This window comes from Schistocerca americana, chromosome 11 (assembly GCF_021461395.2).
Source record: "Schistocerca americana isolate TAMUIC-IGC-003095 chromosome 11, iqSchAmer2.1, whole genome shotgun sequence".
In the NCBI taxonomy this organism is placed as follows: Eukaryota; Metazoa; Arthropoda; class Insecta; order Orthoptera; family Acrididae; genus Schistocerca; species Schistocerca americana.
In genome coordinates this window covers 37,312,078-37,325,342 of record NC_060129.1, presented here as the reverse complement: position 1 = coordinate 37,325,342, position 13,265 = coordinate 37,312,078, and the positions used below count along the sequence as shown (strand labels likewise).

The window sequence follows — 13,265 nt, the reverse complement described above, 5'->3', positions numbered from 1 at the left end:
TGCTATGACATACTGGAAAGTAACTTTTTATTCCAACACTGGACCATGTTACAACTGGCATGAGAGACCAATTTGCTGAAAAATATATTTATGATTTTAAATTCAACATCCATTTTTCACCACAACTACTGCAACATGATGGTAATGATCTGGTGCATAAACTAAACCAGTGCTTAACTACTGTATTTTGAAGACGACTCACACTTTGTGATTAAAAAGAGACTAATGAGATAGACTCTTCAATACAAACAACGAGCATAAATGCCCTTAATGATTGTGATTTTGTTATGCAAGATTTGTCTCTCTGTCCTAGATCTGACTATCCTACTTTGCACACGCTGTACCAAATATTTGTCTATTGCTACAGTAGAAAGAAGTTTTTCAACACTGCGGTGTACAAAGACATGGCTGAGGTCAACAACGAAGGAGGATCGACTTAATGGGTTAGCTCTGTTGGACACTCATCCTGACATTGCTTGTCCTGCTGACAATGTAATTAACCAATTTGTCAGGAAGAATAGGTGCATAGAATTCTTCATTTAATGTACAGAACCACAATTCTAACTTTTTTATATCAAAAGATGGCATTGTCTTGTATATGTGTATAATCAGTTTAAATAAAACTTTCTTACACTTTCCATATGACTTGATTAGCTTTTATTACGGTAGAAGTAAAGGTAGCTCAAGGTATCTTTAGTGAGCCCTCCTTGAGGTTTTTCTGTATCTGCCACTGTTTCATATGAGATATGGTGTAAAGTTCTATTTGCCAGCTGTGGACTGTGGTTCATGTGCAACAACAAAATCCGTTGGTTGGGCTCAGAGGACATCCTAGGCTCACTTTTTGGCTGTTGGTTGAAGAGGGAATGAACATTTCTTAGTGAGGCAAGAGAACATCTTTTAATTTGTAGAGTCAAACTGTGGATGAACTACTATCACCTAAGTTTGAGCAGAGTTTAAGACTCAGATCAGACCTTTTATTAGTTTTTGATCTCTGGAAAATGGTAGGGTCCCTATGTAGCAGCAATGAGTAAGTTTCAGAGATGTAATCTCACATTTACTAAACTGTAATGCAGAGATTTGTGCCGTCTATTACAGAGTTGTCTTTTGTTGGTTTTGAATGGCCAGCAACAGCTTGTCTCAGGGGCTCAAACTGCAGTATGTGACACCAGCAGAACACAGTAGGGGATGCATAATTACCTACTGAAAGGTAAGCATATTTTATTCAAACCAGTAGAAAATACAAGGCATCAGTAGTCAATCACTTAATGCTCCCAGTATGCATTGTTGCCCCTTTCAGATGCAGTGATGAAGCTACACAATGAGTGAGTGTTGACCATAATGGCACAGTGAGAGGAGGAATATCACACTGGCTGAATGTTTGTCCCCATTGTTGTGGGTTGATCCCAGCAAGCAAAATTCTACCATATTGTTACAATTGTTTTTACCAAGAAATGATCACAAATAGGGAATGCCGATATTACACATTCATGTCCAGAACGCTGGCTAAATTATAAGAATGGACACCACATATATAATTAAGGTGATGTCAGCCAATGATCCTTTCAGTGTAGATGCACACCACAGTAGCTCTTACAGGAACCAGTGAGACATCATGTGTAAGGAAGATCATGAGCATGAGCACTGCATCAGTGGTGTGTAAGTTCAGAATTTGGGTCTGACAGGAAGCATGCTAGAGTATTCCACGCAGATGTGATGACCACTGTGTCCAGAAGGCATAGTAGTCACTGCCAATGCCCAGTCCGCATGAGACTTGGGTTCAATTCCTGGTCCAGCACAAATTTTCAACCCTCCCCATTGATGTAAATTAATCCTCACAGACAACTAATGTCTCTATTTCCTTTTTCCCTGAGTCATTGTGGCTGCAGGATCAAAATACTGTCTGTCCCCTTGGACATATCCAAAAGAACAGACAACACATGCATATTTGACATGTTGAGATTAGATATGAACAAAAATTTATTTTGCAGTGATAGTGACTCCATCCATTTATGTTTAACCAAAAATATGTAACTTTACCTCGGGCTAACTTTCATGATATTGTTTAGTCAACAATCTCTGCTTCTTGAATTCAGCATTACTGAGCAGCCAAATTCTGCCTGAAATAACACCCATAGCACTCAAAATCAATTAGCGTGTATGCATTAGGTTACCATTACTTGAAACAAAGGTGAAGCCCGTACATTATTTGACTGCTAACAATACTGTAATTTAATCAAGGGTTGTTTCAGAATCAAGTTACATATGAAGGGTTTATTTCAATTGTGGTACAAGTCCATTTTTGTTCATCTTGAGATACAGAGTCCTAAAGTTAAATGAGTGCTGAAAACTCTGCAGTTGAGGTACCACAAATATTCAAGCATATGGCTTCTTGCTAGACATGAATCTTTCTTTATCTTTGTTTGGATCATTAATTTCAGAAGCATTATAGGCAGAAAAGTGAAGATAATGGACTTGTACCACTATTGAAATAAGTCCTTCATATGTAGCTCTCTCCCTCCCTCCCCCTCCCTCCCTCCCTCTCTCCATCTCGTTTTATGATTACATTCCTTCCATGCTTTTGTAGTCAAGAGGTGCAATCCCATATCTTAGTAACTTTAAAGTGTATTCGTGGTCTGTTGCACAGCTCTTAATTCTTTTAATTAAAATCTACACAGCGCAATAATGCAGTAACCTCCACTGGTGAAACATCAGAACAATAGCAAGCTAAATATATTGCTTTCTCTGTGTGTTTTACTGTTAATTCTTGAATAGTAGTACTGGAATGGATATAATGTGTGCACACTGTGTGCAGATGGAGGAGCTCGCCTCAGTTCACGAACAGCTGAAGATGCTTTTTGCCACGTTCAGCAGTATTGAGGCTGCTGCCTATTGTAGTAGTGGGGGCCGAGAATCTGTCTCATCACATGGGATGCCTAAGGTGCCACCTATTTTGCCCACGGGCTCTGCTGTCAAAACACCTTGTGGTGTACCCAATGTGGCTGAGTTGTCCTCACCAAATGGTGAGGAATGGGTCGTAACAGTTAGTGCTGTTTGAGGCAGAGAGTGAACGTGGAGGCTGCCTCACCCATTGGCCCTGCGAGTGGACTGGAAGGTGTTCATTCATCAGGGTCCAGACAGGCCCAAGTGGAGAGAAGTTTTCTAGTTAATCAGGACCTCCAACGTCAAATGCGTTATGGAGCTCCTTAGGGAAATAGCATCCAGGACTGGAAATGAATCCTATGTGTACTGGATATGTCTGCCACGGAGCCTCATCTGAGATATGGAAAATATCCTGCCTGTGGCTACGAAACACACAGGGTGTGGCTGTCTACAAGTCGTGGCTGATGTTGGTGCCAATGATACCCATTGTTTGGGTTCTGAGGCCATCTTCAGTTTATATTGAGAGGTAGCACAAATGGCGAAGATCCCCTGTGTCACACATGAGTGCATGTAGCACACACAGTTTGTATCAGAATTCCCAGAATTGATTCAAGTCCTTTGGTTTGGCGTGAGTGGAGGGTCTCAACCAAAGGCTTCATTGCTTCTCTGACTGCCCAAACTGCAGACTGCTGGAAATGCGTTCTGAGGTGGAGAATTGTAGGAATACTTGATGGGTCGGTGGTGCACTACGCAAAGCAAGCGTTTTTTAGGCTAGGCAGTTGTTTGAGATCCTCTGATGAATGCACGCTAGTCAGACTGCATACAAAGTGAAGACCATACTACCATCAACATGTTAACAGTAAATTCTTGATGTAGTTGTAGTTCCTGAATGTAATGCCCTCCAAGAAAGTTGTCATGATCAAAATACTCTTGGACCAAAGCTGACTGAAACCTTGAGCAGAAACCCTTGAAATATTTAGCAAGCCATGGAATGTACACTGAAGAGACAGATGACACACCTCTGGGATGGTAGCGTCAGAAGTGTGGAAGGGAGACAAAGGGCAAGAATGAATATGGATGAAATCTGTGCAATAAATGAAAGCGCATGCTATTGGTGGTAACCCCCAAACAGTAGTGAAAGTAGGATTCTCAGACTCAATAGTATTCTTATATTGCCAACATATAACTATACTTAAAATACTTTTTGCCACAAATAAGTAGGCAGTTATGCAAACGTTCATTTTCATTCCATATGTTTTGTGGGTTAGCTATGACTGTTGGACACCATCACAAGAGAAGGTACTTGTATAGTTTACAATGTGGTAATGGCAGGTACATCACACCTATCCATTTGTACCATTCAGTTCTAATGTATCTTACTGTTTTCATGTAATTTAAAGCATAAACTAATGACTAACTGCATAGCGGAAGTGCTGAGTCATTGAAAGGCACATCAACTTTGCTAGCTTTCCCACAGATACTGCTTCAGACTATGGTCTCATTTTACAGGCTGACTACATTGTGGCAGCACTGTGGAGAAGCAGACTAAACAGTTTCACATGACCAGTAATTATGGGATCCATTTCCATTCTTGCAAATGAATTGATTTTTTTCAAGAGCCATCATACAGGATCACAAAATCATCCAAGAAGATTTTTGCACCAACTAGGTATGTCTGTAGTTTTGCACGTATTTCCTGTGACTTTTCTTACAAACTGGAATGACCTTTGCCTGTTTCTATACATGTGCAAACCACTGTCCCATAAATGAACAATTCGGATGGCAGAGAGGTGTCAGTTCAGCACCGTTTTTTGTGTAACTGAATCTGCTAACTACACTTTATGGTCATGTGACCTCTGGTGTGTTCATCATCTACTTTTGGAGTGCATTCCATATGGAATTATATGGATTATAACTCTGGACTTTACTGCTAAATGCTTCTGCCTTTTTCTAGTACTTGGTGGCTCAATGGATAATTGTGGCACTACATATCCAAAGGTCCTTGATCATTGAATGGCAGGTACTTTGTAACTAGTTGGGTAAATCAGTTCAGAGGTGGAAAGAGGGTAACAGCAAATGGTAGTCAGCAGGACTGTGTGTAATGGAGAACTCCAGTGTTCAAAACCTCCAGGCTGATGACAGCTTCACCTCTAGTTTAATTTTATGTTTACCTTTCTTTCATGTATTCTCTTCTTGACACAAGCAGATGACCGATCCTTGGCTCTGTCAGATACGCCAGTTAACAACTTATTAGCCTTACAAACGGGCTTTCCAAACTTATAAAGCTTGAGAATGCATTTCACATGGAATCTACAGCTTGCTTATCTTCTTTCTGGCTGCTGTGCATGTACATTTGCATTAAAACTGTGCAAGCCACTAAATGGTGCATCGTGGATGGCATCTATTACAACAACAACAACTACAACTACTACTACTACTACTACTACTACTACTAGGCAATTCTATGGTGTTCTACATGTAGTGTCCCTTACAAATGAACCACAGTTTTCCCAATACAAAAAAAGTTGATCATTCCCCATCCTACTACCATCCTTATGTGCTTGTTCCACTTCATATCACTTTGCAATGTTATGGTTCAAATGGCTCTGAGCACCATGAGACTTAGCTTCTGAGGTCATCAGTCCCCTAGAACTTAGAACTACTTAAACCTAACTAACCTAAGGACATCACACACATCCATGCCCAAGGCAGGATTAGAACCTGCGATCGTAGCAGATGCACGGTTCCAGACTGTAGCACCTAGAACCGCTCGGCCAATCCGGCCGGCCCCTGCAATGTTATACCTAAACATTTTATTGACCAGACTGTCAATCTGTAGAGCACTGATGTTGTATTCTAACATTATGGGATTGTTTTTCCTACTCATCTGCATTTACTTGAATATTTCTACACCTGCCATTCATCACACCAAATAAAAAGATTGTCCAAGTCATTTTGTATCCTCGTTGTCACTCAGTGATGACCCTTCCCAACACACAATGCCATTAGCAAACAGACACAGATTGCTGCTCATCAGATCATTTCATATATAGATATGGCACCATTCTCTGTGGCACTATTGATGATACTCTTGGCTCTAAGAAAACAGTCGCTGTTGAGATCAAAGTACTGGTCTCTGTTACTTGAGAGGTCTTTGCACCATTCATATATCGGGGAACCTATTCCATATGCTCATACCTCTATTTAACGTATGCAGTGGTGCACTGTTCAAATGCTATCCGGAAATATAGGAATGTGGAATCTAGTCTGTTTCCCATCATCCATGGTTCACAGTATGTAATTTTACAGAGGACCAAGATGAGTATTGCACAAAATCAATGCTGATTTGTGGATAGAAACTTTTCTGTCTTAAAGAAATTAATTACATTTGAACTGAGGATATGTTCAGGAACTCTGGAGCAAATAAGCATTATGATATTGTTCTGTAATTTTGCAGGTACGTTCTATCACCATTCTTCTATACAGAAGCCACCTGAACTTTTTCCCAGCTGCCTGGGTCTTTGCACTAGGCGAGAGATTTGCAATAAATGCAAGCTAAGTACGAGGCCAATGCTGTAGAGTACTCTCTGGACAAATGATTTGTGATTCTGTTTGGACATGGCAACTACTATGTTTTCAACTCTTCCAGTTGTTTCTTTACTCCAGGGATCCTATTACTATGTTCCCAATACAGGAGTCTGTGTGACAGTGAAAGAACAATATGTTTGTATGATCCTCCTGCACAAACTTGAAAACTCAATACAGAGAGGGGTTAGTGATCATCATCTGCTTTCCTCCAAGGCCACACCAGACTGGTGAGTGACTGCCTGGATAGAAGTCTTTGACCAGAAATGTCTCATGTTCTCTGTAAAATCTGTTGCTCACGTATGATGGTGGTAGTTGTATGCTTCACGCATAGATCTTTTTACAGACAGAAGAATTTCCATTAGCACTTGCCTGTCACCACTGTGCATGCTTTTTTGAACCGAGTGAACAACAGTCTGCTTCCTCAGTGTTTTCCGAATTCTGACATGAAACCACAGTGGGTCTTTTCTGTCTGTAATCCAGTTACTCACCACATACTTATTCAGTGTGTGATTTACAGTCCATTTAGTGTTTGTCCATCTTCCTCTATGTAAATCATATTGGAAGTAAATGACATTCTCATTGTTTAAATGGGATGCTAACAACTACTTACCTGCTCTTTCTAGCAAATCTATTCACCTAGCCTTCTTAAAGGATTCATTAACTTCATTTACCACCCAGAATGAGATTTTCACTCTGCAGCAGAGTGTGTGCTGATATAAAACTTCATGTTAGATTAAAACTGTGTGCCGGACCGAGACTCACACTCAGGACCTTTGCCTTTCGTGGGCAAGTGCTCTACCATCTGAGCTACCCAAACGTCACTCACGCCCCCTCCTCACACCTTTACTTCTGCCAATACTTCGTCTCCTACGTTCCAAACGTTACAGAAGTTCTCCTGCGAACCTTGCAGAAGTAAAGCTACGAGGATGGGGTGTGAGTCGTGCTTGGGTAGCTTAGATGGTAGAGCAATTGCCGTGAAAGGCAAAGGTCCTGAGTTCGAGTCTCAGTCCAGCACACAGTTTTAATCTGCCAAGAAGTTTCATTTACCATTGTTGCTGTGCTGGCATCATGATCACTAGCCCCTCTCTCTACTAATACCATCTGTAAGGACAATCCTGTTTATAGTTGCAGTGTTTCAACTATTTCAATTTTGTATGGGCTGTTAAACTAGCACCTTACGACAGCTTTCAGGAAACTGTTCAAAAGTACTTCACAAGACTGCCTGTCCATACCACTTGCAATGTATGCACAGACATCTTAGTCTCTACTCAGTAGGTTAGGATCACCTACTTTTTCTGCACTACTTTGAGTAGATTTTTCTTGAATGATTCTGTAACTGTCACAGCAGTATCACATTGTGAATAAAAACATCCAATGCTGGAGTTCACATACACGGAACCATTAAGGGAACTACTCATTAAAACAGGAAATCATAGCTTGAGTCTTGGAACTTTGTACCAATTTTCATATGACTTCATCAATGCTATCTCATTTAATTTTTATTTGTGCTTATAACGTAAAGAAGCAATTCTACAAACACAAGCTAAACTACTTCACCTGCTCAAAAATAATGTTTAAATCCATATGGGTAAAGTGTAACAAAATATTCTATTTTACCTGTTTCCTCGTTTCCAACCTGGAGCATACTGTAATACTGTAACACTGTCATCTTTACCCTAAAGTAAAAACAGGACTGCTAAAGTGGATACACACACAATTGATTACCATCTCATTATTTTCACCACAGCTCAGCAAGATTACTTCCATGTAGTCATATAAATTCTAAAATTACCTTTTTATTCACACCCTTCTCCAACTCTTCTTTTACATTCATGCTGCATGGGTAAACTTGGGCCTGTGGCAAAAATAACAAACTGTAATAAGTATTTTTAAGCAGTCACAGTCCTCCCATATTATATAAAATGTATCACACAGATAAACCCCAACCGTCACACTACCTTATAACTAAATAGTAGTTGGCGAAGAGTTCTCGGGCTTCCAGCCGGGTGGCTCATCATCTTCTGGCACTTCGCCAGAAGATGATGAGTATGTCACTCGTCGAAACGTCGCAGTTTGAAGACACTGCCACCCGGCTGGAAGCCCGAGAACTCTTCGCCAGCTGTATACGCCGGGAAAGCATACATTCACATTTAAACAGTAGTTATTGTTAAGTGTTCTCTTTTGAGTTCAAAATTCTCAGTGATGAGTTCACTATGGTATAGTTCACTGGGAGGCAACAAAAAACTGTAAGACTGATTAATAGCAATGCCTTTGAAAATTCATTATGATCTTTCATTTCAGCCTTCTCCCTATGCTATTGTTTTCAACCATATTTTCTAGCTTGATTATCTACATATACATATAATGGTAGTGTAATCAAGTAAAATAACACAGCTACTACCTGAAACAATGACTTCAATGTTGTTCATAAAATCGATGTTGTTCATATCAAATTACAATACAGTTTACACCAACTGTGTGGGGGAGCAGAAACTGGACTGTCAAGTACATCACTCGTACTACTTTTATGATCAGATTCATAAAATGTCTAGAACAGTTACATCAAAACCTTGTTGCACTGAATGCTTATTTATGATAAAATTATTAAACACACACACCCTACCTTGGCACATTACTTAATACTATTCTAACTTCATGAATTCCTTTTGTTGGGACAAGCATGTTTCTAACAGTACAAAAAGAGAGAGTAAGCTACAGGCTACACCAGTCCTATTCTGTGGATCTGAACTATGTGTTTACTTGCTGATCTCAAAAGAAGACAAAGTTCTGGAAAGATTATTTATGGAACAGCACCAGCATATCAAGACTGAAAAACCCATAACGTCAAAGGAAGTGCTGGAATGAGAACAAATGAAACAGTAATAGCATAGGAAGAAAATCATTAAACTGATATTGGGATCTGTTGAGGATGTTAGATAATTAGCAGCCAAAGAATAATTTTTTATTGGAAATCATCTTACTGATAGAAACAAAGAAGACTAACTTTCAGAAAGACCATATCAACAAAATAATGAAGCAAAATGGTGTACGCAAAGAAGATGCCTTGAAGAGAGATGCTGGGCAGAAGATAGAAAGAATACAGCAACATGTTATTAATTGACCTTTGTATTAATTAACTGCCTACAATAATACTAATATACTAGTACAAACAATGATGATTATGATTTTATTATTATTACTATCTGAGGAATGGCGGGCTACCTCTTTGAATTCCCATCCTGCACCTGGTGATGTCACTTCTTTGGCTTGGAGCTCGTGGTGCCATGGGGCACGATAGAGCCACACAGGGTACGTCGACAGTATTTGCCATTCAGCCAAAATTGACAGAATGGAGTGACTAGTAGCCCTTCAAAAGTTCTGTCAAGTTAATAATTGCAGGCACAGGTGTTAACAAAAGACACTACATTGGTGTGGTCTTGGCTATCCGTATTTGCTATTTTTTGTTCTCTGTGGAAGCCACATTATGCAACAAGCTTTCTCATCTGAAAAACTGCCCAATTTCAGTTGTGTTGCATGACTTAGTACCCTGTGGCATTGCCATGGAAGGGGTTAGGGTAGTGTCTAGCAACTAGACAAGCTTGTTATTGCTATTCTATTCCCCATGTTCAGCAGTGGATTCGATGATTTGGTAATCCTGAATACTGTTTTAAGTGTGACTATGTTTAGCCTTACACCGAGTTTTTGATGACAATCATCTGACGAGTCCATTGATCTATCCAACTATCGTGGCCGTGCAGTTGTATTAAGTGAGAATGACAGTGGAATTTAGATGCTCCTTAGTCTGCTCCAGTTTTCTACTGTTGTGGTACACTTTGATTGTTTTGGACTTGGACTCAGGGCATGCTTATCAAGCTATGGCTCTTAACATTGCCTCTGTACATCAGCCTCTTGGAATTCACCACTGCCAGCTACCGATGGGCTGCCTTCACTCAAGTTACATAAATCACTATTCGAAATTTGTACTAAAATTTTGTACATTTTGATTTTTTGGGGGTTTGTTGGGTCGAGTGTCTTTGTTGTACATACTGTCGAGCACTGTTAGAATGGTCACATGCTGATCATCTCTATGTGAATCACACGTCACATTCAGATGTCATCCAGACTTGTGAAAATATAGGCTGTTGGTAAGTAACAGGCACATTTGATGCTCACAGACTGGAACAAGCAAAATGTGTAAAACCATCAAGTGTTACTGAGCACTGAATGTTTTTTGTGTTTGTTCACTGGCCATTTGTGAGGTGGAGAGTGAAAGAAATTTATTCCACCTCAGGGCGAGTTACTGATTACCAGATTTAATTGTTCAACTGTTTGTTATTTTAAAGTTGTCATGGAGTGACCTTTTCTCACCCGTTATTTATTTACTGCTACAAGTTGGTTCTGACTACTAATTACTGGTTTTCCTTTTTAAAGGGTGTTCTTGAGCTGCTATGCATGCACATTCACATACTGAATCACTTAGGGATTTTCTACAGTATGCCTTAGAATTTTCACTGTGTCTGAAGCCAGTTATATCAATCTGTGCACGCTCATTCTCTTGTTAATTACTTAACTGCTCACTGGTGCAAGATTTAAAGAGACATGCTCTGTCTGTCTGCCTGAAGGTAGCACTAGAACTCAGTGCAACTGTTTACTTTATTAAATTATCTAGATACACTTGGAGGTGTATTTTAAGCATTTCCTGTTTCTAGGGGTCCCGAGACAGCTATAAATTGCTCTGTCTTCCAGTATAGCTATTTGGTTTTAACCTTTGAGATGAGTTACGCTTCTGTGTTGTCTTAAAGAGACATCTGTTTCCAGATAATTATTTGTTCATTTATTGAAGCATTTTCTCAGTTGCGGTTTGTGAAGATGGAAATTTTGAATCTAAAATCTAAGAACTGGTGTCAGACACAGCTTTAGTCATTAACTATTGCCTTATTTAAATTGTCACTAAACTAAGGTGTGTAATGTCTTAAATTTGAAAGTTCAGAGTGGTGTTTGTAATCCTGCTAATGTATCTGACTTTAGTTATTTTTCTTAAATAAAAACATTTTAATAAACAATGGAGACTCGTGTGAACCCCAATCCACCCAGTCCTTCCACTTAATTTCCCCTTTTCCTGCTGGATGTTTGGTTGGTAACAGAGGATGGTTATTTTCCTGGAAGTAAAGGGGGAAGGTGTCATACTGTCATTCACCATGAGGTGTGTGCGTGTGTGTGCAGGTATTCACTGTTGAACATGGGGTCCCACAACTGTCCCAGTTTGTCCTCACTGAAAAATCAACAGTTTATCTACGAATTAATAGTTTGTCAGCTTCCATGTAAGGGCAGTGTTGCCAAACCTGTGGACCACCCCTTGGTGATTAGTACCAACTGCACCATGGAGGTATATGTTGCACTAGCTGCCTGAGCTCTGGCCATGACAATCTTGTGTCAGAATGTAGTGTGTTTAGAAAGTAGTCAGCCCCATCATAAGCAAATACTTAAAATTCAGGCACAATTGATCCATTGGGATAATCACTTGTGCGGTATTGCACAATGTAATCTCTATTACATTAGCTCTGCAGTTACAGGGACAGCTGCCTTTATTTAGACAAATTAGGAGCAATAGGTGGTGAACAAGATTCTCCCACCGACATATAACTGCTGGAAGTAGTAGGAATGCTACGGACACCTATAAGGACCTCAGGAGAATTCATTTGGGAAATTACCATACCAAATAATGTTACTGCTGCAAGCTATAATGGAACTTTCAATGTAGAATTTAAAGACAGGTAAAATCCATCATATGGATCATGGTCAAATTTATGTTTCATGCTGACACTTTGGCCATCGCTGACAATGTTGTTGTTCAGATGCTGTACCCCCTGTGTTAAGCCATGTTTTCAATCAAATTTTACATGAAAGTGCAACATCAAGGGAGTTGTAAAAATCAATTATTGGCCTGAAATTGTCACCTCGTATTAAGAGGCTACTCAGGCATAAACATTTTTGGCTATTGCAGTTTCCTCATGAACCTTTTCCTAGGTTCATAGATGAATGCATATGACCATTCCATCCCTGGAATTGCATGTCACAGAGATACAAATACTCAATAATATATTACAGAAAATACAGCCACAGGACTGTTCATGGATTACCTTCACTAATAAACGCACATCTTTTACTGAATTAGAGGCTTTGGTGTCCGCTATTGAAGTCTGAGTTTCGCAGACCAGCAGTGATGGGGTTTAAGTGTCATTATCAGGATGGGGATCGAGATTCCAAGCAATTTAAAAGGGGACCACCCATAAGGAAAAAGTGTAGGATGTGTTTCCAGTGTAACAAAGCGGGGCATTTTGTATGGCGATGTCTGGTTACATGGAAAGAGAATCAAACAGCCGACATCACACAGAATAGAAGAGGCATGGTAGTGTTCTACTGCCTAAGGGCTGGATCTGTGCCAAGTCCGAGATACGGGAACCCCTGCCTTTTCTTTGGGTACAACTTAACCAGGAACGAATGTGTGCCCTCCTCAACTCTGGTAGTTCAGTTTCTCATTTAGATTATCTGTGGCATTTGAAGTTCCGTCATACCTGTGAATTGCCTTGTTTGCATCTGTCCTCCCAATGTTGAGCTCTCACTGGGCACATGTTGCCTCTGGTTGGCAAAACTGAGTATTGGAAAATTTTCTTGGCCTGTGAAGTGGATAGTAACTAAAAATCTTTCAGTTAATTTTGTAGTGTGTTTTTATAAGTGGTAGTGGGTTTGTGCTAGTTTGTCAAGGCAGGGTTGTTTATTTTAAATTTAACCCAGCT

At 39.9% G+C, this 13,265-nt stretch overlaps 1 protein-coding gene across 1 annotated transcript in view; it reads right to left on the bottom strand.

Moving 5' to 3' along the window:
• Positions 1-13,265, bottom strand: part of LOC124554032 (putative zinc finger protein 66) — a 105,531-nt gene that overhangs the window by 83,224 nt on the left and 9,042 nt on the right. Inside the window, exon 3 of the mRNA XM_047128066.1 lies at positions 8,261-8,323. Within this exon, the coding sequence (XP_046984022.1) occupies positions 8,261-8,323 (63 nt within the window). The remainder of the gene's footprint in view (positions 1-8,260; positions 8,324-13,265) is intronic.